This window comes from Takifugu flavidus, chromosome 20 (genome assembly GCF_003711565.1).
Source record: "Takifugu flavidus isolate HTHZ2018 chromosome 20, ASM371156v2, whole genome shotgun sequence".
NCBI lineage: Eukaryota > Metazoa > Chordata > Actinopteri > Tetraodontiformes > Tetraodontidae > Takifugu > Takifugu flavidus.
The window spans coordinates 7,298,571-7,326,254 of NC_079539.1; the positions used below are offsets into that span (position 1 = coordinate 7,298,571).

The following is a 27,684-nucleotide window of genomic DNA, read 5'->3' on the forward strand; positions in this document are numbered from 1 at the left end:
CAATTTTAGCCAATCACGAACTGAATAGCTGTGATTGCTGTTAATTTTAGCCAATCAAATATGACATTCACGCCCCGGTGCTCATTAGCATGTGGCGTGGGCGTGGCGTGGGTGTGTCGTACGTTTTCACCTTTCCGGGGTGTGTGAGGGTGAATTGCCAAAGTATAACTAACATTGTTGAGATATTTGGGGGCTCTATACATAAATAACATTTAACTATCAATTTATTATTATGTTTATACTCACTCTTGTGGTCAGCTTTGCTCGTGATCACCGTGGGGGCGGGACTTGAAACACTATGGCCATCCAAAGCAGGGTAACAGACAGAAGCATATCAGTGAATAAAAATCTATTTAGAATTTACATCGATGCAACTTTAAGAGTTATTAGAGTCGTCATGAGGGTAAAACTGATTAAATGAACCCATTGTTTATGCACAAAACAATATAAAGAGCTTTCAACTATTATTTTTTTCTTTGATGGTTAATGCCTGGTGTAGAGCATACGAAAATTCCCAGGGTATGATAAAAAATGTTCTTGTTTATGAACTGTGAATAAACTGATCATATGTTAAAAATATTCTATTCATAAATCGTTAGATGATGATAAATCAAGTGAATATATATGGAATCATTTTGTTATATGATCTTTTTTTACGTGCCCATATGTATTTAATATCAGGTTAAAAAAAAAACGCCGGGGGAAAAAGCAAGCAAAATAACATTGTCATTTCATATATCGTCGCTAGATGGTAATATATAGTTAGGTGGGCGAAGATCGGTGTGGTTTTGCGCATGCGCAGACTCCCAAGTGGAAGCGCCTGAAACGTAAATGAAACAGAGTGCGCTCACAGTTGATGCAGTACTCCGATTTTATTTTATTTTCAGTAAAAATAAGCATCCTCTGGGAATTAAAAAGAGTTGACGGCTGTTTCTTATATCACTGGCTGACTTTGTGCCCGGTAGTTCGTGCCCTGTCGTGTCGGAACGCGTTCGATTGCATTTGTTCATTTTAACCCCGGTGAACTGAATCAATTTTCAAATTAACTTCTTGAAAATTGACATCGAACGTCTCTGGAAGTGTTGACCACTAAACTGAGCGAATAGAACATTAAGGACCTACAGCAATTATATTAAGGGCTATTATTGCAACATCAATAATTGCTTGAAAATCTCTGGGAAAAAACACCTATCTGAATTTGTTTTAAAAATACCACCTTACAGTGTGGATTTTATTGCTCGTGGGAAATTAATGCAGTTTTATAATGGCAAATGCAGACATTTTCTGAGTAAAGTTGATTTGGTTTACATAGGAAAGAATGGGAGAACCTGTTGGTAAGAGCATTATTCTAAGGTGTTGGGAGCAAAAAGGGGAAGAAATTTAATTAGATCCCTTTTTAGAGTTGATTTATTATTCGAATAAATAGTTGGGCGAAGTGAGTATTGAACCCTGGGAAATTCATCGAAAGTGTGCCCGTCTGATATCTCACTGGTGTTCAGTGGGACCATGTGCATTTGACTTTTAAATCGATGCGATGAGCAGATGGCCGTATTATGTAACATTATTGCTTCTAAGTAGAGATGAAGCCGGTGGGGGGCGGGAGATCCGACATTAGTTTTTTTATCAACACCCTGATTTACTTCGTGTGAGCGCCTGTCTCAAATCACGTCGTTCTGTGCGTTCTCATTTACATAAACTAATATTAATTCCAGAAAAACTCAGAGACTACTACTGAAATGCTCTACCTGTTTACGAATTTCCCGCAGCAGAATTATTTTATCCTGCTTTGGAACATCAGTGGAAAAAGTGTCATTGTATTATTAAATGAAAGCGTTTACATTGGAAATCACGTCATGTTGTCAGTTTTATTTCGCATCTTTATTTTCCAAGGTGTGTATGCTGAGTTGACGTGCCAATAAACTGAACATGAGCAAAAGGAAGTTAATTCACACAGTGGACAATGATCGGAGACTATAAACTATTATGTTCATCAAAGGTGCAAAAAGCCTTCAGTTGTTCCCATCAGAAGCCTTCTGTGGTAAGATAGCGATGTTGTGACCCCTTTTCTTCTACCTTTACCAAAGTCATCCATCAGTTCTTTCAGGTGCACAGTGACAAAGAGGAACCGATAGAAGGACAAACAAGGTGCTCTGAACAGGGGGTTAAAGATAATTAACCATTATGTCTCTGTTTCAATGTCTTCGAGATAGTGATCCAACTTAATATGAGGCCTAACGTTAAATGTTTTGTTGCTGTAAATGTATTATTCAGGCTGTAGACGCTAAGCTCATTATTTGCTGCAACATACTGAATAAAAACCTAAGACTAATGGTCAGCGTTTTGGCTGTATCCTGTCATCATTACTATTCTTTCCCTCGGTGTGTTTATCCATATCAGCAAGCATGGCTGAGGATGCGGCATTCACGGGGGCGTGGTTTACTGGAGTGTCCGCCCAAGCCCCGCCCACCCTTGAACTGTCGAAGAGTGGAAAGAGAATTTTATTTCCCTGGGAGGGGGCACTTACACCGGCTGGCAGTGATCTATATGAACACTTGTCCGTTATCAACCCCGCTGTACAACACTGGAAGCAGTCGGGAAATCTGCCCTTCGGAACCAACAGTATTCCATCTTATAGGACACGGAAGGAAAGACCTGAGATTCCAACCGCAGGTGAGAAACACAGTTTTAAATGTGAAATTCTGAAGCCTGCTTTGGTTGACACAGTGAAACAAGTTTTTGTTTGTTTGTTTGTTTGTTTGTTTTAAAGAAAATACAATCATTTAGTTGTTTACTCAGATAACAAGAAATCAGCAAAGAAAACGGCATGCCTAAATGAGCCTGGACATTACATCACTGGATTACGTCTTTGTTTCTTTTATTTATTTATTTTTGATGAGTTTGTTTGTGGCCTGACAACTGATGGAGTTGCAGGTTGTTCTTCAGTGTGGGAAGTTGATGTTGGAGATGAAGATCTCCTGGTGCAAAGGTCTTTAGACAACTTAAGCACACCGGGTGCTCCTTTATAGCTCCAAGCTGATCAACAGGGCTGCTTTAGAGGTTTAGGTGCTTGCACCTTCTCCACTGGGCTTTATTTAGACTCATTAGGAAACCACTTAGCAGCTACAGTTACGACCGTCATTCTCTTTTGCAGAATAAAACCTCAGATTGTACACCAAGTTCATTTCAAAACGTGCGTTTGAAATTCCTGTCTGAGAGTTGCACACATGGGTGAGGCAAGCGTTGCTAAATGCCTTAGATCTTATTACCCCTCCCTTCAGAAATCCTGTAGGTGGAATCAAATACCCGCAAAACAAATTCTTCAAATTACACCTAAGATGCATGTGGAGAAATGTTTTGATATTCCTTCATAGATGTCTAACCAGACACTGTTTTGCCATCATAAACAGGGAAACTGTCTACAAACGCGGATGTCCCAGCTGCTGGTTCCAAACGAGAGCGATTTACAGGATATGTAATATCAGAGGCAACATCAGCCACACTAAAATTGGTTACTCATTGTACGTCATTGTGATGGGATATCACTAGATCATCAAGTTAGTTGTGGTTCTGCAGTGAAGAATGAGCGCTCGTTCATGCGTGCAGACATGCTAGGATTGAAACTTCAATCCATTCAGTTATTAAGTTTTTATGGGCTGACATTAGTATTTGTTTAAGAAAGATCACTAATCTTTATGTCCAGTGGCATTACATGATCTCTGTATATTACGGTGCTCAGGTGGAATTAAGTTAAATGGAACCAAAGATTCATATATACATTTACAAACAGGTGGGATTTATTGTTAATCTCAACCTCTTTATTGCCACGAGATTGACGTGTTATGGGCGTCATATCCACACTGTGAAGGGTGACACAGAGGTCCAGCATATAAATGTGTTTATCTCCATGGTAGCGCACCACATCTCGCCTTTAGTCTCAGCTACAAAGATTTCCGTCACGTACGCTGTTGTCCTTGCTCACGGCCCTGAGACAAAAGAAATTCCTGGAAAGGGAAACGATCAAACTGGTTTTTCTGACGTGGGCAGAAATGTGCAGCGTTTCAGGTTTAGGTGTAGGGTGTGATAGAAAAAAAAGCAGTGGATTGTCTTGAAACAAACCATCTTAAGGTCAGCTTTCTAACTCTCACTCTTCCATGGCATGTTTTTTTTTAATCACATAAAGAATTAAGAATAACAAAATCACCCAGCTCTTACTGGTGGAGCTAAAAACTTTTTAATGCCTTCACCTTTTTCCCAAACTACATCCTGAATTCCTACAGAGATGAGAGAAAAGATATTTGATTGCTTTTTGAGCTGCTTTCAGCAGCATCATCATGGAGGCCTACGACTGTGACCTGGCAACTGTCGAACTCTTCAGATTACAATCCACGTGAGCATCCATGGGCCAGCCAGGCAACCTGGACCCAGAAGAGGCTTCTCCTGACTGGCTGCCAGCATTATGGTTTCAGTGTTGTGGCTGATCGGTGTGTCTTGAGCACATATGGGGTTGTTTGTTCAGGCCACAGCAGAGAAAGCCTTTCTTAGAAATCAAGCCTGCTGTTGTGATCATTAACCGTGACTCCTTTGTTGTAGTTATCCAGGTTACTAATGGCACGTCTTAGCCTCCACCTTGGGAATTAGGAGGTCATGACAAATTGTCAATAATTCATGAGCATTGGAGCAATATTTTAGTCATCTTATTAAACTGCGGTGCAGTAAACAAACACTAGAATGGGTAGTGTTTGCATGGTTTGGAGGCATTAACAGTACAATGTCAAGAAAAGCCTGAGAGGCAGCAGAAGAAAAACAATTGAATATTAAATGTGCTCTAATACACTTTATATTTTACATTCAGATATATTATACGAAGGGCAGAGAGGCACATGGCTGGCATACCCCCAGCTTAGCAGCTTATTCAGTTTGGGCAACTGATTATGCAAGAAGGCTATATGCAGCAAGAAGCTAATCCAATGCCTTAACCTTAATGCCAATTATCAGATCATGATGAAGTTATTAAAATCATAGAGGTGAGGACATTAACTTGCTAAAAGTGTTTAAGTAAGTGGATCCACCTTAAGAGATGTTAATTAGTCTAGTGGCGTACAGCAACAGCAGTGAGCCATGTGACTTTTTAGTGTGAGTGTGCTTTTATAAGGTACTTCAGCTTGGTTGGCCGGTTTATAAATCACCTTATCTGGAATATTCTTTGTAATATTTAATTTCAAGAGACTCAACCTTATTTAACTCCTGAAGTTTCTCCAGACAGTTGACATGCATGCGACATGCACCTGTCAGCGCAACATTTTATTCGTCCCCCTCCAGTTGTTTGTGTCCCTGACACATCGATATTGCCTCCCCATTCCCACTCATCCTCCTCTCCCACCCCAGCACAGCCCACCCAGTGGGGACAGAGCTGGAGGGTCAGGTCGGGTAATGACTCCAAAGCAAAATTTGTGAATGGTGTGAATGGAAGAGACAAATCCAGCCTCTCTGGTGTCTGTCTGTCTGTCTGTCTGTCTGTCTGTCTGTCTGTCTGTCTGTCTGTCTGCCTGCCTGCCTGCTGTCTGTCTGTCTGCCTGCCTGCCTGCCTGCCTGCCTGCCTGCCTGCCTGCCTGCCTGCCTGCCTGTCTGTCTGTCTGTGCCGCTGAGGGAAAAGCCTGGACTGGCCCGGATTATGCAATCATTTATGTGCCAGCTGGTAGAGGTCATCTGAAACAGAAAGGATGTTTTTTTTAATCCTTAGTGAAATGGCATTCTCTAGTGGATTTTCTTTTTTTCATATTTTCCACGTGTCACATTTTCATATTTAATTCAGGTACATACATCTCTTTACAACCTACTCTGTAAGGATAGAATTCTGTAAACACACTGCCAAAAGGAAAAACACCATCATCCAGTACTGTTTATTTACTGTGACCTTAGCAGTAGTCTTATATTATGGGTTGTTTTCCTCTTTGCTTCACCTGGGCGGTGCTTTATACATCATCATCTCTCTCCTCTTATTGAGGCACGGTTCAATCTCAAGTTTAGCACGTAATCAACAAGAATCCCATCTACGGTAATTCCCCTTTGTTGGGTAAGCCATGATTGTTTTTATGGCACAAACACCCACTGAACACATCCCGTCTCTTTCTCTGTCCAAGAGCCCAGACGCTCGGTGTCAGGATGAAGAAGGCCATAATTCATCTGATGTTTGTGCTGGTCTTCTCCCTTAATGCAGAGGGAACAAGTAAGTCTTTTCTCACTCAAACCTCTGCGGCATTTGTAACTCTCATTTATGCTTGTTTTTGTTTCCTCCTGCTTTTAGCTCACAGCCTTCCAGGGAAGCCCACTCTGATCCGATGTCGTTCTCCTGAAAAAGAGACGTTCACCTGCTGGTGGGAACCAGGATCGGATGGGGGCTTGCCCACCACTTATGCCTTGTACTACCGCAAAGAGAAGTCAGTGACCTTTATTTTGGTGCTGCCGTGCATTATTTCACTTTTGAGCAATTTATTTTGGATTGCTGCTCATGCAGGAAAATAATAAAATGGGAATTCTTTCTCTCTCTCAAGATGGAAAAAAGTATCTAAAGCTTTGAAATCTTTTAAATTACACAGATTAATTGATCTAAGAGATACTAATGTACTGACAAAGTAGAAACCCAATTTGGCTCCAATGAATCTGAACAGGACAACATAATCTGAATATTTATTATTTATCTGCTGATATAACTGCAATGTGCTTTAGCATTACATATAATAGATATTTAACTTTCAAAATAAAGGTAAAGGAGAATTAATATTTTTCATTCAATTGTGGTGTAGTTGCTGAAATAATGGAGCATTTTGCAGGGACAGGAAAAAGGAAGAACAATAGGACTATTTTCTAAGATATTAGGACAGCTAAACCCAAGAATATGGGCTGGTCTTTGGAAATGCACTGAAACAAGTCCTGTATAATTTGAGCTGTTCTCCCTGCCGTCCACCCTGTGCAGCTCTGACACCGTGTACGAGTGTCCTGACTATCAGACGGCCGGAGAGAACTCCTGCTTCTTCAACAAGAACAACACGTCCATCTGGGTCAACTACAACATCACTGTGGTGGCCACGAACGAGCTGGGCAGCACCTTCTCAGACTCCGTGGACGTGGATGTAGTGTACATCGGTGAGACGAGCGCTGTTATTTTCCCTGCTAGTGCAAATCTCTTGTTATAAACGGTACCGCAGGTTGTTGGCATGTGGACAAAAGGTGACTAAGTTATGACTTAATTACACATTTATGCATAAAACTGGTGTAAAATAGCTACCATGCAGTTGTACTTTGCATTGTGTAACTTAGAAATGCACTGTGTGCTGAAATAGTCCTATTGCAACTTGTGAATACAAAACAAAATGGCTTGCTTCACTACTGCAACCGGTTGGGTAGGACCTTTTCCAGTCACAAGCACAAACGGAACAGCCTATTAAGTAAAAAGGAGTGTAAATACTTGGCACTGTAAAAATCACCCTCCCCCGATGCTGCCAAGATACACAAACAACAAAATGTAATGCAGTGTTTGTGATGACCGACATTATTCATGTCCCCTCATTTGCCCTCTCCAGTCAAGCCTAACCCTCCAGAGAAGCTGAGAGTGGTTATAATGGAGGACAACGGCTATCCTTTCCTGCGGGTGTCATGGGAACCACCGCATAAGGCTGACACCCGCTCCGGTTGGATCACACTCATCTATGAGATCCGTGTCAAGTTGGAGGGACGAAACGACTGGGAGGTTCGGACTTGTTACAGAACATCAGCCTTCAAACCTGTCCTTTTAACAGGGAGAACCCCGTTTCAATCATAGTTAATCACTCGAGCTTGTTCCCAGTGACATCATCAGTAGATTCCCATTTTTACACGCTCAGAAGGGTGTTAAACTGTGCCCACTATTACCCCGAGTGGTTCTCCTTCCAGTGTCATAAGTCCTCATTTTGCATCAATTGCCCATGTCTCCAGGTGCATCTCGCCGGTCAGCAGAAGATGTTTAACATTTTCAGCCTGCGGTCAGGCGGCACATACCTGGTTCAGGTGCGGTGTAAACCTGATCATGGCTTCTGGAGCGAATGGAGTTCTCCTTCCCAGGTTCAAGTCCCAGAGTGTAAGCTCTTTACTGCCATTACCGTTATTGTTATTATTATTATTATAACTTTCTCTGAAAATTAAATGAATGAAATAATCCAAAATGAGTCACCTTTGCTGTTTCACACCACACTGAAGCACTTGTTTATCTCACAGATTTCCATCAGGAGAAGTCGATGTGGATAACGGTTATCACCTTTTCTGCCATTATCGTCTTCATTGTCTCATGGCTCCTATATGTGAACAGCCACAGGTAACAGAGCCATTTGTTTGTTGTTTAACTGCACCGATTTGCTGCACCCTTATTTATTTCGTTAGGTAGAACGCTGAATCCGGCGTCAATTCACACATGGCTACGGGAACTCTGGCACATCAGCATTTCTGTCAAGTGTATAGACACCAATAAAACTAATACAGGAGACCGAATTTGCATGTGGACATTTTAAGATATTTGTATTTATTAACAAACAAATCTCTCATTCTGTTGTTTTCCACATGTGAAGTCTGAAGCATTGCATTTTGCCACCTGTTCCCGGCCCTAAAATCAAAGGCTTTGATGAACAACTGCTCAAGGTGAGCATAATTTCCCCTATTTGGCTGCAGATGATAAACATGAAAAAGCTTAATTTCCAACTTGTGTTTAGAACGGTAAGTCCGAGGAGGTCTTGAGCGCACTGATGGTGTCCAATTTCCCACTGTCTGCACCGTCTAACTATGACGACATCCTGGTGGAATATCTGGAGGTGTGCATCCCCAAGGAGCAAGGCCAACTCGAAAGCAAGGATTTACTCGACGTTAGCTTCAAATCTGAGTGCTCCACATCTGACAGCGACTCTGGCCGAGGCAGCTGCGACAGCCACACTTTGCTGACAGATAAGTGCGGAGCGACGAAAGAAGAACTAATGGATGAGGACCAAAGAAGAGCGGAGATGGGTGCAGAGAGGCAGAAGATGTCCTGGAATGAGGAAATGATGGCAAATTGTCATGAAAACATGGCCGGCCCCGCTATCTGCAACGGGAGAGTGAAGACGTGGCCGTCTGTGTTTTCCTCATTACCTCAGAATGGCACGGACTTGCTGGAACAGCAGAGATCACTTGTGATGGCCAGGCAGCACTACCCCTCCGACAACCTGTTCCCTCCAGGGTCTGCATCCTCTTACGTCAACCACCCAAGTCCTGGCGCTCTCCGGCCAGAGTTCACAACAAACGAGAAGCATCCCTGTGTTCTCCATCCACAGATGCTGTCCTGCAGGAAGCTGCAGTCCCACAGTAACGTTGACATCTCCAGCATCGGCCTCAAACGGGCACCCGCTGGCCTGACATCAGCCGCCTTAGAGCCCGCCAATAATGCCGATGCTCAGAGGGTCACCAGCGAGCTACTCCTGCACGCAGATGAGCCCGATGGCTCCGCACAAATGGGGAAGTACTACAGCAAAGTGAAAGGCGTTGATAGGGGCAACATGCTGCTCCTTCAGAGAGAGGAAACCAAAGACTACAGCAACCAGCAGCGGCATCCAGACGGAGCGAAAGGAGGCTGCCACACATACTCCACCGTCACCATGACTAAAGACCCTGCATCTGCCATCAGGGGGCAAACCATCCTAACAACCAGCGGTTATGTTGACACGTCAACCATGTGCATGCTGCCCTCCCACTAGGAGCATCACTAGTTCAACAGGTAGCAGAGCTTGGCTCAGGAAGGCCTGCTTTGAGCGGGAAAATAAACATTGAAATGGTTGGAGACATTTGCACTGCAACGATACAATGACTGAAAATAAGATCAGTCCTTCAGAAGGAGTCAAATGATTGTACAAAGTATGTGGAATTATTTGTGATTATAAATGATTACGTTCCTTTTCACAGTACAGGCACATGTATCACTGCGTTATGGTTTTCTACTGAAATATATTTATGTACACTCATGTAATATGAAAATGTGTTGCAATTGTGTTTTTAAAAGAGGGAATTAAAAAAATGTTTGACAAAAAGATGAATAATTATATTAATGGTTGATCTGTTGTCACACTACTTATATATCAAATACATATGTTTTAGTGTCATATTATTGATTGTACTGTCTTAATTGCTTCATTGTGAACTGAATCTCAGTGATGCCAAGAATTTAATAACCAGTTATCCCAAAACCATAATGTCGCTGTAGTGAGCAACAACAATAATTATGATAAAAACAGCTCCTCGGTCTGGTTTGAGAATGCGCTTACTGGAAAGCCTGTAATCCTTATCAATACTGCAGGGAAAACAAGATCAGTAAATAATTACAAAATTGCATAATAGGATGAAATATTCATCGGGAGCTCTTAATGGTGCCAAATTGGATTTAATTAAAAAAACACTTTATTTTAATAAATAAACCTTCAAATATAGATGTTTTTAGTATCCATTTGGAGTCAGCCTGCTTTCTAGTTGGAACTTGCTTTAGTTGATCAGTAACCTGGCATTCTGCAGAACAAAACATTGGGGGCAAAGAACAAGTCAAGGGTGAATTATCAATAAGAGGTGCTATATGTATCTCAGAGAAGATATAACAGATTAAGACTTTCTGTTTCTCTTTTGTATTTAGTCAAGTAAAAGATTTAAGCTCGTCTTATATTTCATTTTTAAGTCAATTATTACCACTGTGGGGACAAATTGTCAAAAAAGTGGGCGGGGTTAAAACTCGATCAAGTTGGAAAGTTATCAACACATTTAGACTTCCGGATTAAAATAATTCCAAATTTTGAAAGAAACATAAGATACTTGACATTTTGTTATATTCACGTTTTGGAGTTGCGTTAATGCGCCAATTTATTAATGATAGAGCCTGTTGTAAAGCGGAAAAATAACATGTTTATTTAAAATATGTATTACGTTTTATTTTATACCGGAAGTTCAAAAACGTTATATCACCGATGGATACATGAACTCTCCCTCCCAACCCCGCTTCGGTGGAATCATTTTCTAGTTGTTGGAAAGTTCAGTCTACTATATGCGACATGTTGCCACTGAAGTCCCGTTTATTTTTCCGCTCTTGGTCTGTGGTGGGGCAGACCTGCAGGAGTGTGTTTGTTGCTGGTGAGTAAACCATGAAAACAACCATTCACTGGGTTGGTGTTCTTCTGACACGCAGCTCTGACTCTTTAATTTAATTACATAGTGAGTTAGATGCTATTACAGATGCAATAAAGAAATTTGCTGTAAATTTAGCCAGTGTTTGCATGAATTTTAAACAATTAAACTTGTTTTTTACTTGTTATTTATGTGACACAGAACAATTTGCAAGTCAGTGAGACGAGTGAGTAATATAATTATCATGTCATTTTTGTTGTGACATTTTTAGGAGTCTAGATTAATGAGGTGTGTGAGGGTGATGTTTGGTCACCCGCGCTGTTCGTTTACTAGACTCAGATCAACCACACAGACAACAGGAGGCCTTGCAAGGGAGAGCTGACGAGCAGTTCAAGCTTCCTCTCTCAACTCCGCCCGTCTGCTGCTCGCTCTCCTCTTTTATTTGGTGCACACAAGATTTATGTCAACCTGACCTCATGATTCCTTCTCCGACTTCTCCGTGTCCTTGAACATGGTACCTCTCAGTGCTGGGTACCTAACAGCATCAACACTTGGTTCAAACACTCATACATTCCTTTTCTTTAACATTCCTTAAACATTCTAAATCTACTTACTATACTCACTATAGCATTGAAACGATAACAACAACAATAATTCTTCTCACATTTCCCTCCTGTTTATCGTTAAATGCGTCTAGATTCTCATTGTCAGTATTACATCATTTCATTTCATGAAATTTAAATGCATTACGTCATTTTCCTAGAAACACATTTCTTACACTCAGAGTTCAACATGGGTACAGCTTAAGACATCTCAAACATTTCATTTACATCTTGCATCACATTTGTCCATTCTTCTTCTGATTCCTCTTCATCGTTGTCCAGTAGAGATCGTTCTTCCACCTGCAGCAAAGTACTAGTAACAGCTGATCCCACGAGCTGGCCAATGCAACCCCGAACAAGAGGTACTACACAGCAAGCTAGTATGGCTAATACTAGCAGCACTATCCCTATCATCATTCCTATCTTGAACAACAGTTCCCTCCACCTTGACAACATTCCTGTAAGCCAGTCTGGTGGGGGACTACCATCATCAATCATAGCTCTCTGTAGTTTAGTTAAATTACTCAATGCGCTATCTATCAGGTGACCGTCCGCATCATTCTCTGGGATGAACGTACAACAGTAATCTCCTACCATTGCACAAACTCCTCCCTGGGGGGCCGTTATGAGATCTAAGGCCATCCTATTCTGCATGGTCATCAGTCTTAGCGCTGTTATTTCTTCCTTGACTCCAGTGAGAGCAACTTTTGTCAAATTAGTAAATACTTTCAACCTATAATCAACTGTTTCCAATCTCAATATGTTCTTTCCTACTCCTATCCACGGAAAGAGAGTCAAGGTCACTTTATTTCCGGTTGACCAATGCTTAAACTCTCGTGGTACATCTGTGCCCCACACTGAGTCATGTGGTTTGAATAACAGGATGTGTGATTTATTGCACCTAGCACAGGGAATCTGAATCTATTGGCTTTCCCTGCCATTGTCCGTAGTGGCTCTTGGGTGCAGTTGCTGCGAGTGAACCACGTTCCGTCCAACAACTTGAGTGTGAAGTTCGTGTCACGGCTTAGCCCTATGTGGACAAAGCACTGTCCTACACTCCCTGTCATCGGTTCAGCAGTTACTCGCGGTGTATGCACAGAAACTGGTAGCATAGAACAAACGTAACAACGAGAATGATTCTGTGTCCGAACTGTGAAATTAGCATAGCGCCACCATGTATTCAAACTGTAAGTGTGTGAGGACTCTGGATTTTGTTCTAACCATGAATGTTCTAAGTGGCTAACTATGGTGCGTTTAGCGCGCGCGTAGCTCTCATCCTGTCTCAGAGCATCTTTCTGTCCCTGATTACCTCCCTCCTGTCGGAAGTTCCAAAGACCAAAACTCACGAGCCCTGCCGTCACAGCACTCACCACAATTAGGAAGAACAACTTCATTTCCTTTTAGATCCTCTTCACAGGTTCCGACGGGGTTCAGCCGTTGCTGGACCTATACAGGCCGTCAGCCGTTTACGGAGAGTCCGCCACTGCTCCCTCGCCTTCACCTGGAAGAATTTTCTGTTTTTTATAATGGGAAAGGTGTATCCACGACAGTTTTCCGTCCACTCGAACTGCAGTCTTTGTGGTCAGCTGTACTTGATAAGGACCTTCCCATCTAGGCGTGTTCCACCTCTTTCGCACAAACTTCTTCACCCACACGTAGTCGCCCGGTTGAATGGGTTCCTGGGGGGTGGAATCTGTGGAAGACACAGGACTAGGCAGAACATTTACTGTATTCACACATCGGTTAAGTAACACTTTTTTCAGATAATCTGCTATTGTTTCCTCAACATGTTTTAGCTCATTTGTTGTTGCAAAGTATGGTAGGCAATAAGGCCGCCCATATAATGCTTCAAAGGGTGTGATGCCTGTTTTCTTGTGTGGTGTTATATGCATCCATAATTTCACCAGGTCGAGACAAAACATCCAGTTCTTTCCTGTCTCGTCCATACACTTCTTCAGTCTGTTCTTAATAGTACCGTTGACTCTTTCAACTAATCCTGCACTCTGAGGGTGGTATGCACAGTGATTCTTCAAATCAATGTCCAAAGTTACTCCTACAGTTTTCACTATCTCATTTACAAAATGGCTTCCATTGTCGCTCCAGATGACCTTCGGGATGCCAAACCTGGGAATGATCTCTCTACATAAAACTTTTGCTACTGTCAGTGCATCTGCTTTTGCTGTGGGGAAAATGTCTACCCACCTAGTAAATCCATCTAACACTACTAGACAATATTGTTTACCTTCACATGGTGTTAGCTGAATAAAATCTAGAAAAACTGTGTGAAATGGATGATTTGGTAATGGTGTAGTGCCTGCAGGGGCCTTAAGGGCTCCCTGTGGGCTGTGTTTTACACAAATAGCACATTGTGAACAAAAATTTTTTGAGTATGTATGAAATCCTATAGTATAATAATGTTCATTAACCATCTGTACCATCCCTCCTGTTGAGACATGGCATGGCCCATGGCTCACTAATGCTGCCCATTTATGCATATTTCGGGGAAGGATTGGCTTGTTTCCTATGGTTAATAGTCCTTTATCATCCAGTTTGGCTCCTCGCTTCTTCCACGTGGCCTTTTCCTTTTCTGGAGCACTTTGTTGCATTTCTTTTAGAATATCATTATCTGCAGGTTCTAAGGTAAATGATTCCTCATTATCAAGAAGTGTGTTGTTATTTGCTGCAGCCTTTTGCGGCTCTGTCAGCAAAGGCATTGCCTTGTGAGACTGCGTCTGTGTTGTTAGTATGTGCAGTGCATTTACATACAGCTATTTTACGTGGCTGCTGTACTGCAGCTAATAACTTTTTTAACAGTTCTGCATGCATGACCGGTTTGCCCGTCGAAGTTTTCATCCCTCTTAAATTCCATTGTTGAGCAAACACAAACAGCGTGGAAAATGCATATTGACTATCTGTGTAGATGGTAACATCTTGTCCTTTGCTTAGTTCACAAGCACGTGTGAGTGCGACAAGTTCTGCAGCTTGAGCAGAATAGGAGGAGGGAAGTGGTTTCGCCTCCACCACCTCAGTTGCTGTGACTACTGCATAGGCAGTTCTAGTGCGTCCACAGTCATCCTTTCTTGATGATCCATCCACAAAGAGTGTCTGTCCTGTAGTCAACGCGACATCACTGAGATCTGGTCGCGGCAGGACCTTGGTGGAGACCTCATCCAGGCAGTTGTGCTGGTGTCCCTCTTCTGCGGTGGGTAGCAGCGTTGCTGGGTTTAAGGTTGTGCAGCGTCGAATCATCAGATTCGGCTGAGACAGCAACACTGCCATGCAGGAAAGATGACGTGCTGGCGACAGGAATGCTATCTTACTTTGTAGCAGCAGTATTGACACTGCATGTGGAACTAGCAAAGTTAGCTCATGGTATAGCACCACTCCTGCGGAGGCTTTCACTGCCTCAGATGCTGCCACCACTGCTTTAACGCATGGTGGGAGTGCACAAACTACGGGATCTAGCTTGTGGGAGTAGTAGGCCACTGGCTGCCTCTTATCTCCGTGCTTTTGCAACAAAACTGAAGTCATAAAATTACCTTTGCAATCTACGACCTGCTCAAAAGGCTTCTGATAGTCTGGCAGCTTTAACACTCCAGCACCTACAAGGGCCTGCTTTGTGTGTGTAAATGCTTCTTCAGCTTCAGGGGTCCAAGTTAACACATCAGTCATTGCTAAGGGATTATCATACATCAATGCTTGTAAAGGGGCAGTTATTTTCGCATAATCTAAGATCCATGATCTGCAAAAATTCACAAGTCCTAAGAATGACATCATCTGCTTCTCTTACCCACAGATTAACCATTCTATCTACAGACCACATCCCTTCGGCTGTGGTACGAATCATCAACTGAAGCTGAGAGATAAGATCTCTTCCTAACAGATTTACGGGACATGTGGTGGAGATCACGAAAGGAGCTTTAAGTGTGATTCCACTTACAGGGTCACAAACATCTACAGGAACTGACATTCTTTCTTTAGTTATGAGACCATTTGCTGATCTCACAAAAATCTGTGTAGAAGTTGGTGCCAGGGCTATTGGATCTCTAATTACTGATTTACCTGCACCCGTGTCTACTAAGAATGTTAAAGAATTGCCTAACACGGTCAGTTGTATTTCTGGTTTGCCTTCAGCAAACAGGAAGATGGTTTCTAAGTCTAAAACATCTTCTAAGTCATCTTTTTCAAATTGGTCAAATTTTGTGCCCTGATTTGTTTTAATTTTTGTGACATCTTTTTCCAGTTCTAGTCATTGTTGAGGTGGATTAGAACCTTGCTGCTGTCCTCTATTGTATCTCTGGTCACGTTGTTTCTTTCTACAATCACGTTCCCAGTGTCCATAATTTTTACAATAATGACACTGATCTTTTTCACTGAAATTGCCTCCTCCTCCCCTTCTGCCTCGGCCTCGCCCACGCCCTCGGCCTCGGCTTGGGAGAGGGTTGGCATTGAAAAACATGCCTGTTGATTGGTTCTTACTTTTTTGGCATTGTCTTTCAGCATGCATAGCATGTTGTTCATAGCGGTTTAGGTTACTAGTTCCGAAATCAACTAATTGTCTCTCTACCCAGGTTTTTATCTCTGATTTTGATCCCCCATGTATAGCTTGCTTTAACTGCTGTTGGTAGGGACCTTCTGGTTCTTCCGCATACGGAATTCCACTATTTTTTCGGAACACATCTTTCATTCTCATGCTATAGTCTTCAAAACTTTCGTCAGTCTTTTGTCTCGTGGCCGTAATGGCGCTGTAGTCAGCTCGTCTGGTAAAAGTAGTTCGCATGCGCTCGTACAGTCTGTCAAGTCTGTCATTTAGTTCTTGGCTGCCAGGCTGCCATGGTTGTTGAGTGGCTGGATCCACTGGGATCCAATCTCCTCTAACAGTGCCCCATTTCTTGCCATTAACGCACATGAGGACTTGCTGTGTTTCAGTATGGTAACTTCTTTTAATTTTGTAATATTGCCTGGCCTGTCTAAGTTACCATCCCAATTGAACTTAGTCATCCACAGCTGAACATATGAGCATGAACCTGGATATTTGTCTTCCATGTGTTTACATGATGCTGGGTTTTTGAATTCAGCACCTTTTGTAGAATGTTGGTTGCCCATGTTTGCACTTTATTTCATCAGTTTTTATATATTTGAATGGAGACGCCTGATCTCCCGACTGAACAACCCTCAATCCCTACAGGATATCTAGTTCAGCCCCCCTGCCGTGGCCTTATAGTCAATCGTTCTCGATCAGGAGAGTATACACCAGGCTTCTACCTCCGAGGAGGCGGGTGTATCTTGCCTCTGCTTCTCTCCCGATGACCAGGCAGGCAATACCGCGGTATTTTCTGTGTAGCGCTTTTTGTGTCTTATACTCACTCCGTTGTCGCTATGGTTTCTCTCTGAGTTGTTTTAGTGCCTTCTTCCCGTCACTGGAGATGGTCGCCCTGGGAGGGACGAAGACCGGCCTTCTGTCAACTCGTGATGAAAGGTCTTTCACTTCGGACGTCTTTTTGACTCCGGCTGCGCAGACTTCGGCGTTCAGTCGTCCCACGGCGCTCCTCTCCAGGTCTTGGGATCCGGCTCGAAGGACCAATTTTTGTGAGGGTGATGTTTGGTCACCCGCGCTGTTCGTTTACTAGACTCAGATCAACCACACAGACAACAGGAGGCCTTGCAAGGGAGAGCTGACGAGCAGTTCAAGCTTCCTCTCTCAACTCCGCCCGTCTGCTGCTCGCTCTCCTCTTTTATTTGGTGCACACAAGATTTATGTCAACCTGACCTCATGATTCCTTCTCCGACTTCTCCGTGTCCTTGAACATGGTACCTCTCAGTGCTGGGTACCTAACAGCATCAACACTTGGTTCAAACACTCATACATTCCTTTTCTTTAACATTCCTTAAACATTCTAAATCTACTTACTATACTCACTATAGCATTGAAACGATAACAACAACAATAATTCTTCTCACAGGTGACATCATAATATTTATGATTTATTCATGTACATTGTGACAGCATGCATTGCTGCATAAACCATTAATGGGGGTCTATTTTCTTGCACCTGCAACTATTCAACAGGGGCATCATGTCAGAAATCTGCCCTCAAAACATCGACCCAGGACATCCCAGAAATGCCCCCGTGTGATTTTAAACCAGAAGAATTCAAGGTAAAATCAATCTGTCCACCTGTCCATCCGTCTCTGTTTTCATCCCGTGTGCTGTCGTTGTCCAGGGAATGTCCAAAGAGCGAATGTTGGAGATCCGCCAGCAGAATTGCTTCCCCATGACCATGAAAGTTACCTTCTATAAGAAACCAGTGTTCATCCACCAGGGTCACATGCAGTGGCTGTGGGATGTGGACGGGAAGCGGTACCTGGATCTTTTTGCCGGCGTGGCTACCGTCAGCGTGGGCCACAGTCACCCGTAAGGTCCTTGGCTGCATCTCAGTCACAGTGTACACCTCAAGACGGCTGCTCCTGCTTTATGCTTGTGTTGGGCGCTACAGGAAAGTGACGGCGGCTGCAGAGAGGCAGTTGAAGAGACTGTGGCACACCACAAACATCTACGTCTACCCCACCCTCCATGAATATTGTGAGAAGCTTGCTTCCAACCTGCCAGAGCCCCTAAAGGTACGCCGGTTGTCTTCTTCTCCCTTGTTTTCGGTCAAGGAGAGATTGTAACCACGCTCTGTGTCACCTGTTAAGGTGGTGTATCTGACCAACAGCGGCTCCGAGGCCAATGACCTGGCCGTGATGCTGGCTCGACTCCACACAGGCAACTTTGACGTCATTACTTTTAGGTATGATTTCTTTGATAGAATATAGAGGACTAACTGGCCCAACTCAGAGCCGCAGGGGAGACTTAAAACAGTTCAATAGTCTGTCGTCATCCTGCTGTCTTGTTGTGTGTTCAGTTTTGTTTGATCATGATGGATTCTACTCTTACAGAGGATCGTACCATGGCGGCAGCCCGCAGAGCACTGGTCTCGTCTCCAATCACAGCTACAAATATCCTGTTGCCAGCAGTCTAGGCTGCACGAACGTATGTACAGTACACACCAGGTAGAGAAAAGGCTGTTGTGAGTTGCCTTGTCAAAACTCTGGGGAAAATGTTCTTTGAGTTGCAGCGCGGAGATTTAAATGCACAGATGTGAGCCCAGCAAATAAATGCCTCACGAGACAAATGTCCTTTTATTTAATCGTGCGGCATCGCACGGTTAACCAGCTGACTTGATTTCTGCCCCATGAACAGACCATGTGTCCCGATGTGTTCAGAGGTATATGGGGAGGAAGCCACTGCAGGGACTCTCCTGTGCAGACCATCAGAGAATGTAGCTGTGCCCAAGGTACAAAACACGCTGGTGCTTACGGTTCAGCGCCCTCGCACCCCTCTCATAAACAATCATAGGAGCAGATAAGACCTCAAGTTCAACATTGGTTACATGTTGCTCTATTTAGATTGTGAGGGATCTTGAATCCCAGTTCTTATATATTATTTTATGGAGTTCGTCTGTCCTAAAATACCTAAAAGACTGACAGATACATTTAAACCAACATAAAATAAGGTGCTATAAGTTCATTCTCAGGCTGTTACTCATTCACCACTTTCCAAAGCTTTAGGATCGATAGGTCATCTGATGAGTATTTATATTTCTGTGCAGTTCAGAGGTTTGGTTTAGACCTTATTGGCGATTGTAAGCATTTTGTACCCCTGCCCTTGTAGCGCATTGTCGTGAATGAATCATTCTCTTTGTTGTATTCTCCTTTCATCCTTGCTTGATCCCGCAGGTCATTGCATGGCAAAGGACCAGTACATCTCACAGCTCAGAGAGACGTTCGCAACCAGCGTCCCTAGTCGAATTGCTGCCTTCTTCGGGGAACCAATACAGGCAATAACATAATATAAAGGTTGTTGGGTCTGAAGTCAGTCGCACATGTGTCATGATGCATGTACACAGGGAGTGGGCGGAGCTGTCCAATACCCTAAGAACTATCTCAAGGAGGCCTTTGAACTGGTGAGGGAGAGAGGCGGGCTCTGCATTGCAGATGAGGTTTGGTTCTCATTCTTTGTTGATCTCATTGCTCTTTGAAATGTAAATACTAGGAATATTATTCTAACTGCAGTATTTGTTGTTGCTGTTGTCTGATTCTGATCTCATATGTCATCAAATTTAAAATAAAAGGTGAATCAAGACCTTCCTCGATGTCAAATGTGCATGAATTTGAATTAATTTGCTGTGCAGGCTTCCCTGCAGTGCCTCTTCAGAACAATTAACAGGATGGGTTTTATGCCCAACAGGTCCAGACTGGATTCGGGAGGACGGGCAGCCACATGTGGGGCTTTCAAAGTCACGGGGTTATTCCTGATATCGTTACAATGGCTAAGGGCATCGCTAATGGATTCCCCATGGGAGCTATTGTTACAACACCGGGTGAGTTCTACAGGCAAAGCGCAGCAAGAACATACTGTACATCCACATTCACCTTCACAATAGCACATGTCTCCCTCAAGGGTCCAGCCGAAGACCACGGAGAGGTGAAATTACCCCTGTGCATGAGTGCACTAAAGGGCCAGTCAATCAAACTTATTAACTCAATAGTACAAGAACGTGGTCTCAGAAAATTGAAACTATCCCCAAGCTGATAGAAGTTAGGATGAACTCTTAACCCTGTATTGCCTGTTGCTATGGCTACCCATAGGTCTTTCTGTATAGTGCATTTATCCATTCCTGGCAATGGGGGCATGAGTGGTGGTTGTTAAGGTACAGTCGCTCGGCTTAGGCTAATCAAAAAAGCATTCTTTGCCCCTCACGGCTTGCCCAGCAGCAAACAGAGGTGTGATCACCATTTCCTCTCGTTTTACAGAAATCGCAGCCTCATTTAACAAGGCCGTTCACTTCAACACCTTCGGAGGAAACCCGGTGGCCAGTGCTATCGCTTCGTCTGTGCTGGATGTGAGGAGAAATCCTTCTATTGATTAGTTCAGCGATTCTTGCTGTGGAATCGGGCAATGGGGCAATAAAAATACAGTTTGCTGCACATTGTATCGAAAGTTGGCGTCTCCTTCGCAGACTGTCAAAGAGGACGGCCTGCAGAAGAACAGCCTCGACGTCGGCACCCATCTCATGACAGAACTGGCAAAACTCCGGGACAAATACGAGATCATCGGCGACGTCCGCGGGAAAGGCCTGATGATTGGAGTGGAGATGGTCAAAGACAAGGTGCGAATCCCAGCTCGCCACACATGCATCGAGTAATGTGCTGCTCTGCATCTGCCGGGGGGACATGGCTCACTGCTGCACCACTAAACCATTAGCTGGAGCAGCAGTGTCCATCTGTGACCCTTAAGAGTGTGAGGTCTGTGTTGGAACATACAGAGAGCCTCTAATTCTGGACTTCCAGTTGTTTTCCTATCAAAATTACATTATGATTGGCCTCTACTGTTGCCACGGCAACTACCCACTACCAGTAATGGCCTTAGAAAGCAAGGTTGGACTTGAGGATTGTGAATATTACGCTTGATCGTTAAGACTCCTAATGGGTTTTCTTTCCGCTTCATCATTTTAAGCCAAATGAGGCTTTCTTTAGCCAGAAACTTACTGCTACATGTCCTCTGTCCATCGTCCACAGGCCAGTAGGGATCCGCTGTCTCCTGAGGTCATGAGTGAGATCTTTGAGGATGTTAAGGACATGGGAGTCTTGATTGGAAAAGGAGGAATTTATGGACAGGTAACTATTCTCTGCTCTGAAATGAGCTGGGTCAGGCTGACCAACACAGACTAATACTGGTAGTCACTATTTCTGCAGATGAAATTCCTCATACTCCTCCACCTTAAAGACTTAATCTTAACTCATCTAATTTTTGTTACATGACCCAGATTTGTGCTGCCTACGCAGATGTGTGTTTTTGACCATTTCATATCTGCTCTCTTTTCTGTTCTGACCATTTCAGACCTTCCGGATCAAACCGCCCATGTGTGTCACCATGGACGATGCTGATTTCTTTGTGGCAGTCTTTAACAAGGCAGTTCACAACTGCATGGAGAGAAGAGTCAGATGAGCTGTCCAGGAGAATAGCTCTTAAATGGATCAAACCAAATTCTCTCAATTATGATTCCTATTCCAATAAAAGTAGTTTGCTCTGTGCCTAATCACGTTTTACCTGTTTTGGGTTTGTTTCTTTTTTTTAAGTAGCATCAGAAAATTAAACTCATCTGAAGGGAAAACTGAGCTTTTCTAAGCTGGCAGCTGTCCAAACATAATCGCTTACACATCACTGAACTCTGTACAAAGAAACTTTGTTTATTCTAACATTCTTGGATGCGTCCAGCCAGCATTGCGGCTCTCCTCAGCCTCTCTTTTCGGGCCCCATGATGAAAAGACAAATGAGACCACCCCTGAAATACAAAGACATCTCCAACTGTTCCATTTCACACGCTCACAGATTGAGTGGAAAGTTCCCAGACTTTACAATTCGAGGCAATTAGCAACTTTAAACCTCAGGCATCAGTGGTAACTATTATTCCATCCTTGAAATTCCTATCAGACTTAACCACTTAACACAAATCTGACCTCCAGTGCTGCTAATCTCCCCCCGTAATGTCTCGTTCCTCACCACTTGACACATTCCACATCCTCACGTCCAACAGGTAGACGTCCACCTTATGGTTCTTACATGCAGAGGAACAAGCGTAAGTTCACCTGACACGTTTCTTGTAATGTTTAACATTTTACATTACAGAGAGAAACCTGCAATGTTTAACTGTGAAGTGATTTTTTTTATGAGACAGCACCTTTAACTGGTATCCGTAATTTATGATGGAAAAAACATATTGGTGCTTTAACATTTACTTGATTGCAGCTTTAAATCACAACAGAAGAACATTTTAAAGGGCACAGCTGTGTATTTTGTAAAGACTTGTCCAATAAAGGTGATGTTTAAAAGGTTTAACCCAATGTTTCTTGGATGTAATGTCGCAAATCATTCCAAAGCTGCGGTACAAACACATGGTAAAATGACTTTTATGGTGCGGCAACACCATCCGTGCACAAAGCCGAGTCCCGAAAGAAGCAACGTTGGGATAAATCATCAAGGTTTAATCTGTACAAGCTGTTTTCATTGACTTTGTAAAAAGAAAATGGAAATAGGCTCTCATCTTAATGATATGTGATGCAATAAAATGAATCCATGCTTCAGTCCGGCAGCCAGTCACCAGTCCACTAACATCAGGGTGTGAAAAGCTTCTTCCTCTTTTTTTACCTCTTGAAGGGGTTCAAGGGTCGAGTGTCTGTGTGCAGTTCATCTCTTGGACTCCTCCGCCCAGATAATCTATGTTATCTGTTCTTTTTCTTGTCTTTTTTGCCCTTACTGGAGCTGTGAGTGGTGCTAGAGAGAGCGGAGGCGTGACCTGTGGTCTTCAGATGGTCAAACAACTTGTTTCTTGAGGGGAACTCTTTGTCACAGGTCACACAGTGGAGGTTTACTTCCTTCTGGAGTTGAATGACAGGATAAGCTTTTTAAATATGTGGAGATGAACACATTTTATTACGTTTTCTTGTTTCTATGACTCAAATTTGTGGAACTTTATCGCTTGATAAGTGATAAAAGAATAAAACCATCTTGAAATGTACAGACCTCGGGAAGCTCTTCAGCACCTGTATTTGATTTGATGTTCTTTAGTTTCTCTTTACCTCCGCTCTTCTTCCCCTTTTGCTTCCCAGAAGTGCTGTGGGAGCAGAGCATGAACGGCAATTTAAATATAACTGTTAACCAACTGCAAAACAACATTCTTGTTACAGAAGAAAAAATCCTTAATAAAATTCCTGAAAGACATTCAAGGGTTTCAAAAAGGGTTGAAATTAGTTTTTTGTCCACTCAAAAATGTTGTTTCTAATTAAATTCATATAAACTCATGTTTCAAGAGCAGGAAATGTAGACCTATTTATCAGACTAAACACTAAAGAGACATTCAGGGTCATGCTGCATTCATGAGCCTCAATTCAGATTAAGCATCTGAAGCCACTTAATCAAAATATTTTCACTTGCAGTGAATCAGACTTGGATGCAGGTGAGGGATGTTTGTGGTCACTACATAAAAAGGAACTCAGATCTCTTAATGTCTCATCACTAAAATAAATGGACTTCTGGACACAGCATTACAGGATAAAGTGAATTCTTCAACCACCTTTTCTGATCATCCTGGCAGCTGCTGTTATACTTTTTTCTGCTGCCTCAAAGTGGTCAAATAAATCAACATCGGCCTCCTCTGAAGCAGCTCATCACAAGAAATCAGATAGTGAACTGGACGGTGGATCTGAGGTAAGACTATAAAAACAATCCAGCTGACCTCTGGACTTCTGTGGAAGGTAGATTATTTTCTAGGTTTATTTGCTCTGGAGGGTCAGCTGGCTTTTCAGCTTCTTTCTCAGGGATAGTTGAAGAAGGTTTTTCCTCCTCTTCCACAGGACTCTGTAATGCGAAAGAAAGGAAACGGGTTTTCCTGAGCAGTTACAGAAAATACGGATGGTTCTGACTATCGTTGTTCCACTGGGGACTCTTTTTAACCCTGATGTTCTTCACTTAAATGTCTGTAGATGTTACAGCCTCGACTCACAACATGACTGTAAGAATTCAAAGAAGTTAATATAAGGGGAGGTTTTACATCATGTGGCTGGATGAATTTTTAGCTGCATATATTCTACTTTTTATGACCAGTGTGGAAACACACAGATCTGTTTTCCAATACAGAGAGAATTACAGTTACAAAAAAGTTATAAAAGCCCCATGCTGCTTAAAGCCTGTTTAAATAGATAATACTCACGTGTACTACCTTCTGCTGTTTCTTTTTTCTCTTTTGCTTTTTGGACAACCTATGGAGGAAAAAGCACCCAATACCATAAAATTGCATAAAATTGCATGGTACCATTATGTCCTGATAAATTTGCAGCTTCATACTTTTGCCTCGGTCTGTCCTCCTCCTCTTCTTCATCTTCATCTTGCTGCTCATTTCCCCCCTCTCCTTCCTCCATCCCATCCAGGCTCAAGCCCACAGACTTGTCCTCTTCCTCCAGCTGTTGCCGTAGTAACATGACCATCTCTCTGTGCTTTTTGGACTTTTCGTGGTTTTTCATTCTGAACAGGGAGAACGTAAAGGGCATTTAAAGACGTCACAGTGGGTGGTGTCGCTTCACAGAGTGAAAGTATATCATCATACACGTGAGTTTCAAAAATGTATGAAACACTCAGGTTTCTGTGCAGTAAAGATGGAAAAAACCTGAAGTATTCATTATGTTTGCTTTTTTAATGACTCATCAGGAAAAAGGGGCCATGTCCTTCCATTATGTCCTCTTAACATTAATGACTAGACTTTGATTGACATGTGGGGGGGGGTTGGAAGCAGGAAGCTTGGTATTGATGTGAAAAGCTGATTTCTTTCTGTACACATAAAAAAATATATGTGAAACTGAGTTTTTGTCACCAGCTCTACTGTTGTTTTAGTTTCCTGTGTGAACAAAGGTTAGATCAACTCACGCTTTATCTGATTTGAAGGATTTGTCACAGGCGGGACAGTAGAGATCATCATAATAGTCGATGGTTAGTTCATCTTCATCAGGCTGCTCGGCATCTGTAAAATGAACCTTTGTGACTAGCTAAAAAAGTAATTCCGCTGCATCTATTATCAACAACAGTTTATTATATGCATATTACACGAATGAGGGAAATATTGAGGGAAATATTGAGGGAAATATTTGTATTTGTTCATTCAGGGGGAAGCAATATGGAACTTTAACTACATAGGAGAATATAAATGGCCTCACTGACCGCCTCCTTCTTCACTGTTCTCCAACTCTTCACTATCGGATGCATCTCCAAACTCTTCTCCATACTGAGCCTCCATCTGCTGCAGCTCCTTCTCCAGCTCAGACATGGCTGCCCAGCTTTGCTCCTGATACTCCTCTGCAAGTCTTTGACGGGCAGACAGTGTTACTTTCCAACCACGAGCAGGGTAAATGCATGAATGTCAGATTTGATGAACTCTTGATCTGCTTCTTACTTTGCCTGGCTGAGCTTCTGCTTCCGCCTCAGCTCCTCTGCCTTCTTGGCCTTTTCAGCGTTCTGCTCTTCCACCAGCTTCCTGTGCGCCTGCACACGGCGGTCACGTTTACGGACAAATGCCACAAGCTGTCGCACAAGCTCGTTGCGCTCCTTCCGCGCCTTCTCTCTGGTCTTCTTGTTCTCCTTCTCCATGGCTCTCTTCTCCCAGCGGTTGGAGGCCTGCCTCGTGTCATACTCCTCCTTCCAAGCAAAGTTCTTACGAGTGCAGAAGCTCTGCCAGAAGCCGTAAAACACATGCACTACCTGTAATAACAAAACCAGAAAGCTCAAGCACAACGACCCATGACAAAATAGACATTTAATAAAATAAAAATTCTGTTTTATTCATAAGCAGTTGCTCCTTCATCAACTGTATCACCCATTGCAAAATGTTTTCAGCAAGATGCAAACATCAAGTGATTTAGAACTATTAATTGGTGCATACTTTAAAGTGAATGATTATTTCATGAGGGATAGGAGTGTAAAATCCCAACCAGTGCGTTGGGCTGTCTTACATTATCGTAGTCACTCTGAGAATCTCCGAAAGAAGGGAATTCTTCTTCATCATCCTCATCTTCCACCCTGCTGTGTTCCATCTCCTCCTTAACAATAGAATCAAAGAGGTTCCTGTAGACGGTGTAAAAGCCCTAAAGATAAAAGAGTGAGTTGAAAACAGACGTAAATCTTAAAGACATTTAATCCTGAGGCACCACCAACCAAGTCAAGATGCTATTTTGTGTGTTCTGGTCAGTGGCTTGTCCTATCCACTTTTTGTTCTTGTTTGAAGAAACTATTGTCTTGATGGTTTGGTGTAATAGTAAACAGTGATGAATGTGATCCCCAAACACAAACCTTCTCATCATCTCCATATCCAGAGTAGCAGGTGACTGTGAAGTACTGCAGCAGGTCAATACTGTCGTCTTCATAATCTCCACTCAGGCCTCCTTTCAGGAGAGCGTCCCTGTGATTGTCATACCTGTCCAGGCAGGGAAGGGGTCAATCAAAGGTATTCTAAGCTTAGCTGCAATGCAGGGAAACCAAATAGATTGTGAATTTGCACACACCAAGCTCTCTCTTGGGGATCACTCAAGACATCATAAGCTGCCTGAATCAGCTTGAACTGATCCGCTGCCTCCTCTGCATTGTCAAGGTTTTTATCTGAAATCATGAAAAGAGAGAATGCCGTCGTTAGAGACACATTTTTTCGAATGCTTTAATGACAGTAAATTAAAAAACGATTTTTTAAAATCATAACTAGAGAATAACATTGCATAGACTTTATCATTCACTTTGTTGCGACCGTGTATACAAATGAACATGATCCCCGAAGGACCAATTCATAAACTTTACCACAACTTACCTGGATGCCATTTCAGTGCTAATTTACGATAAGCTTTCTTCAGGTCATCGTCTCCAGCGTCTCTTTTCACACCCAACACTTCGTAGTGACACTTCATTATTGCTATAATATAACATTAATATTTCCTCTAGACTTGTTTGATAAATGCAATATTCGTTGTACCAACGATGCTAACCCGTCTTATGCTTAAAGGTTAAAATTTGGGATATGGGATATTCGGGATAATAGGCAGCATTTATATTTTAGTACAAAATCCCACTAACAGTGCTATATCGGTTTAGAATTACATATTTAAACATATTTCTTTGGAACTGACGAGCATGTTCATACAAATTACTTAGCTTGTGAAACCGGCATACAGTTATGACGCTGTCTGCCAACGCTGAATCTCGCGAGATTTCTTTTTATTCTCTTGTGTCGTGGCGATTGCCTTTTAGAAACGTTACCGCCATCCTACGGTGGGAAGTGGTATGGTC

General features: G+C 42.7%; 3 protein-coding genes and 1 long non-coding RNA gene across 7 annotated transcripts; 2 read left to right on the forward strand and 2 right to left on the reverse strand.

Annotated features, from left to right (window-relative positions):
- Positions 1-2,494: 2,494 nt before the first annotated feature.
- prlra (prolactin receptor a) lies at positions 2,495-10,091 on the forward strand. Its single transcript, XM_057019399.1, has 9 exons — positions 2,495-2,670; positions 6,141-6,226; positions 6,305-6,437; positions 6,974-7,143; positions 7,581-7,747; positions 7,972-8,113; positions 8,251-8,347; positions 8,598-8,667; positions 8,739-10,091. The coding sequence occupies exons 2-9, from the start codon at positions 6,163-6,165 to the stop codon at positions 9,750-9,752; spliced, it is 1,857 nt and encodes a 618-aa protein (XP_056875379.1). The 5' UTR covers positions 2,495-2,670; positions 6,141-6,162; the 3' UTR covers positions 9,753-10,091.
- A 906-nt stretch (positions 10,092-10,997) lies between these two features.
- On the forward strand, positions 10,998-21,904 carry agxt2 (alanine--glyoxylate aminotransferase 2). Of its 2 annotated transcripts, XM_057019411.1 has the most exons (15): positions 11,043-11,166; positions 11,362-11,386; positions 17,833-17,921; positions 17,987-18,177; positions 18,260-18,383; positions 18,459-18,553; positions 18,702-18,795; positions 19,006-19,099; positions 19,542-19,642; positions 19,712-19,804; positions 20,053-20,185; positions 20,619-20,707; positions 20,825-20,974; positions 21,384-21,482; positions 21,706-21,904. In XM_057019411.1, exons 3-15 carry the CDS (start codon positions 17,886-17,888, stop codon positions 21,811-21,813), a joined length of 1,407 nt encoding a protein of 468 aa, XP_056875391.1. In that variant the 5' UTR covers positions 11,043-11,166; positions 11,362-11,386; positions 17,833-17,885; the 3' UTR covers positions 21,814-21,904. The 2 variants fall into 2 exon arrangements, with proteins under 2 accessions (XP_056875390.1, XP_056875391.1); XM_057019410.1 differs by lacking the exon at positions 11,362-11,386 and having other exon boundaries at positions 10,998-11,166.
- LOC130517509 (uncharacterized) lies at positions 11,522-13,294 on the reverse strand. The gene is made up of 2 exons (XR_008947727.1): positions 13,133-13,294; positions 11,522-12,062 (listed from the first exon to the last, which is right to left on the reverse strand). It is a non-coding gene; the product is annotated as an uncharacterized LOC130517509 (long non-coding RNA).
- Positions 21,905-22,829: 925 nt separating the features above from the next.
- On the reverse strand, positions 22,830-27,592 carry dnajc21 (DnaJ heat shock protein family (Hsp40) member C21). Of its 3 annotated transcripts, none has more exons than XM_057019409.1 (12): positions 27,209-27,592; positions 26,913-27,006; positions 26,701-26,824; positions 26,364-26,495; positions 25,808-26,112; positions 25,576-25,718; positions 25,285-25,378; positions 24,709-24,885; positions 24,584-24,623; positions 24,101-24,222; positions 23,389-23,479; positions 22,830-23,243 (listed from the first exon to the last, which is right to left on the reverse strand). In XM_057019409.1, exons 1-12 carry the CDS (start codon positions 27,303-27,305, stop codon positions 23,088-23,090), a joined length of 1,575 nt encoding a protein of 524 aa, XP_056875389.1. In that variant the 5' UTR covers positions 27,306-27,592; the 3' UTR covers positions 22,830-23,087. The 3 variants fall into 3 exon arrangements, with proteins under 3 accessions (XP_056875389.1, XP_056875388.1, XP_056875387.1); XM_057019408.1 differs by having other exon boundaries at positions 22,830-23,240; positions 24,575-24,623; XM_057019407.1 differs by having other exon boundaries at positions 24,575-24,623; positions 27,209-27,591.
- Positions 27,593-27,684: the final 92 nt, after the last annotated feature.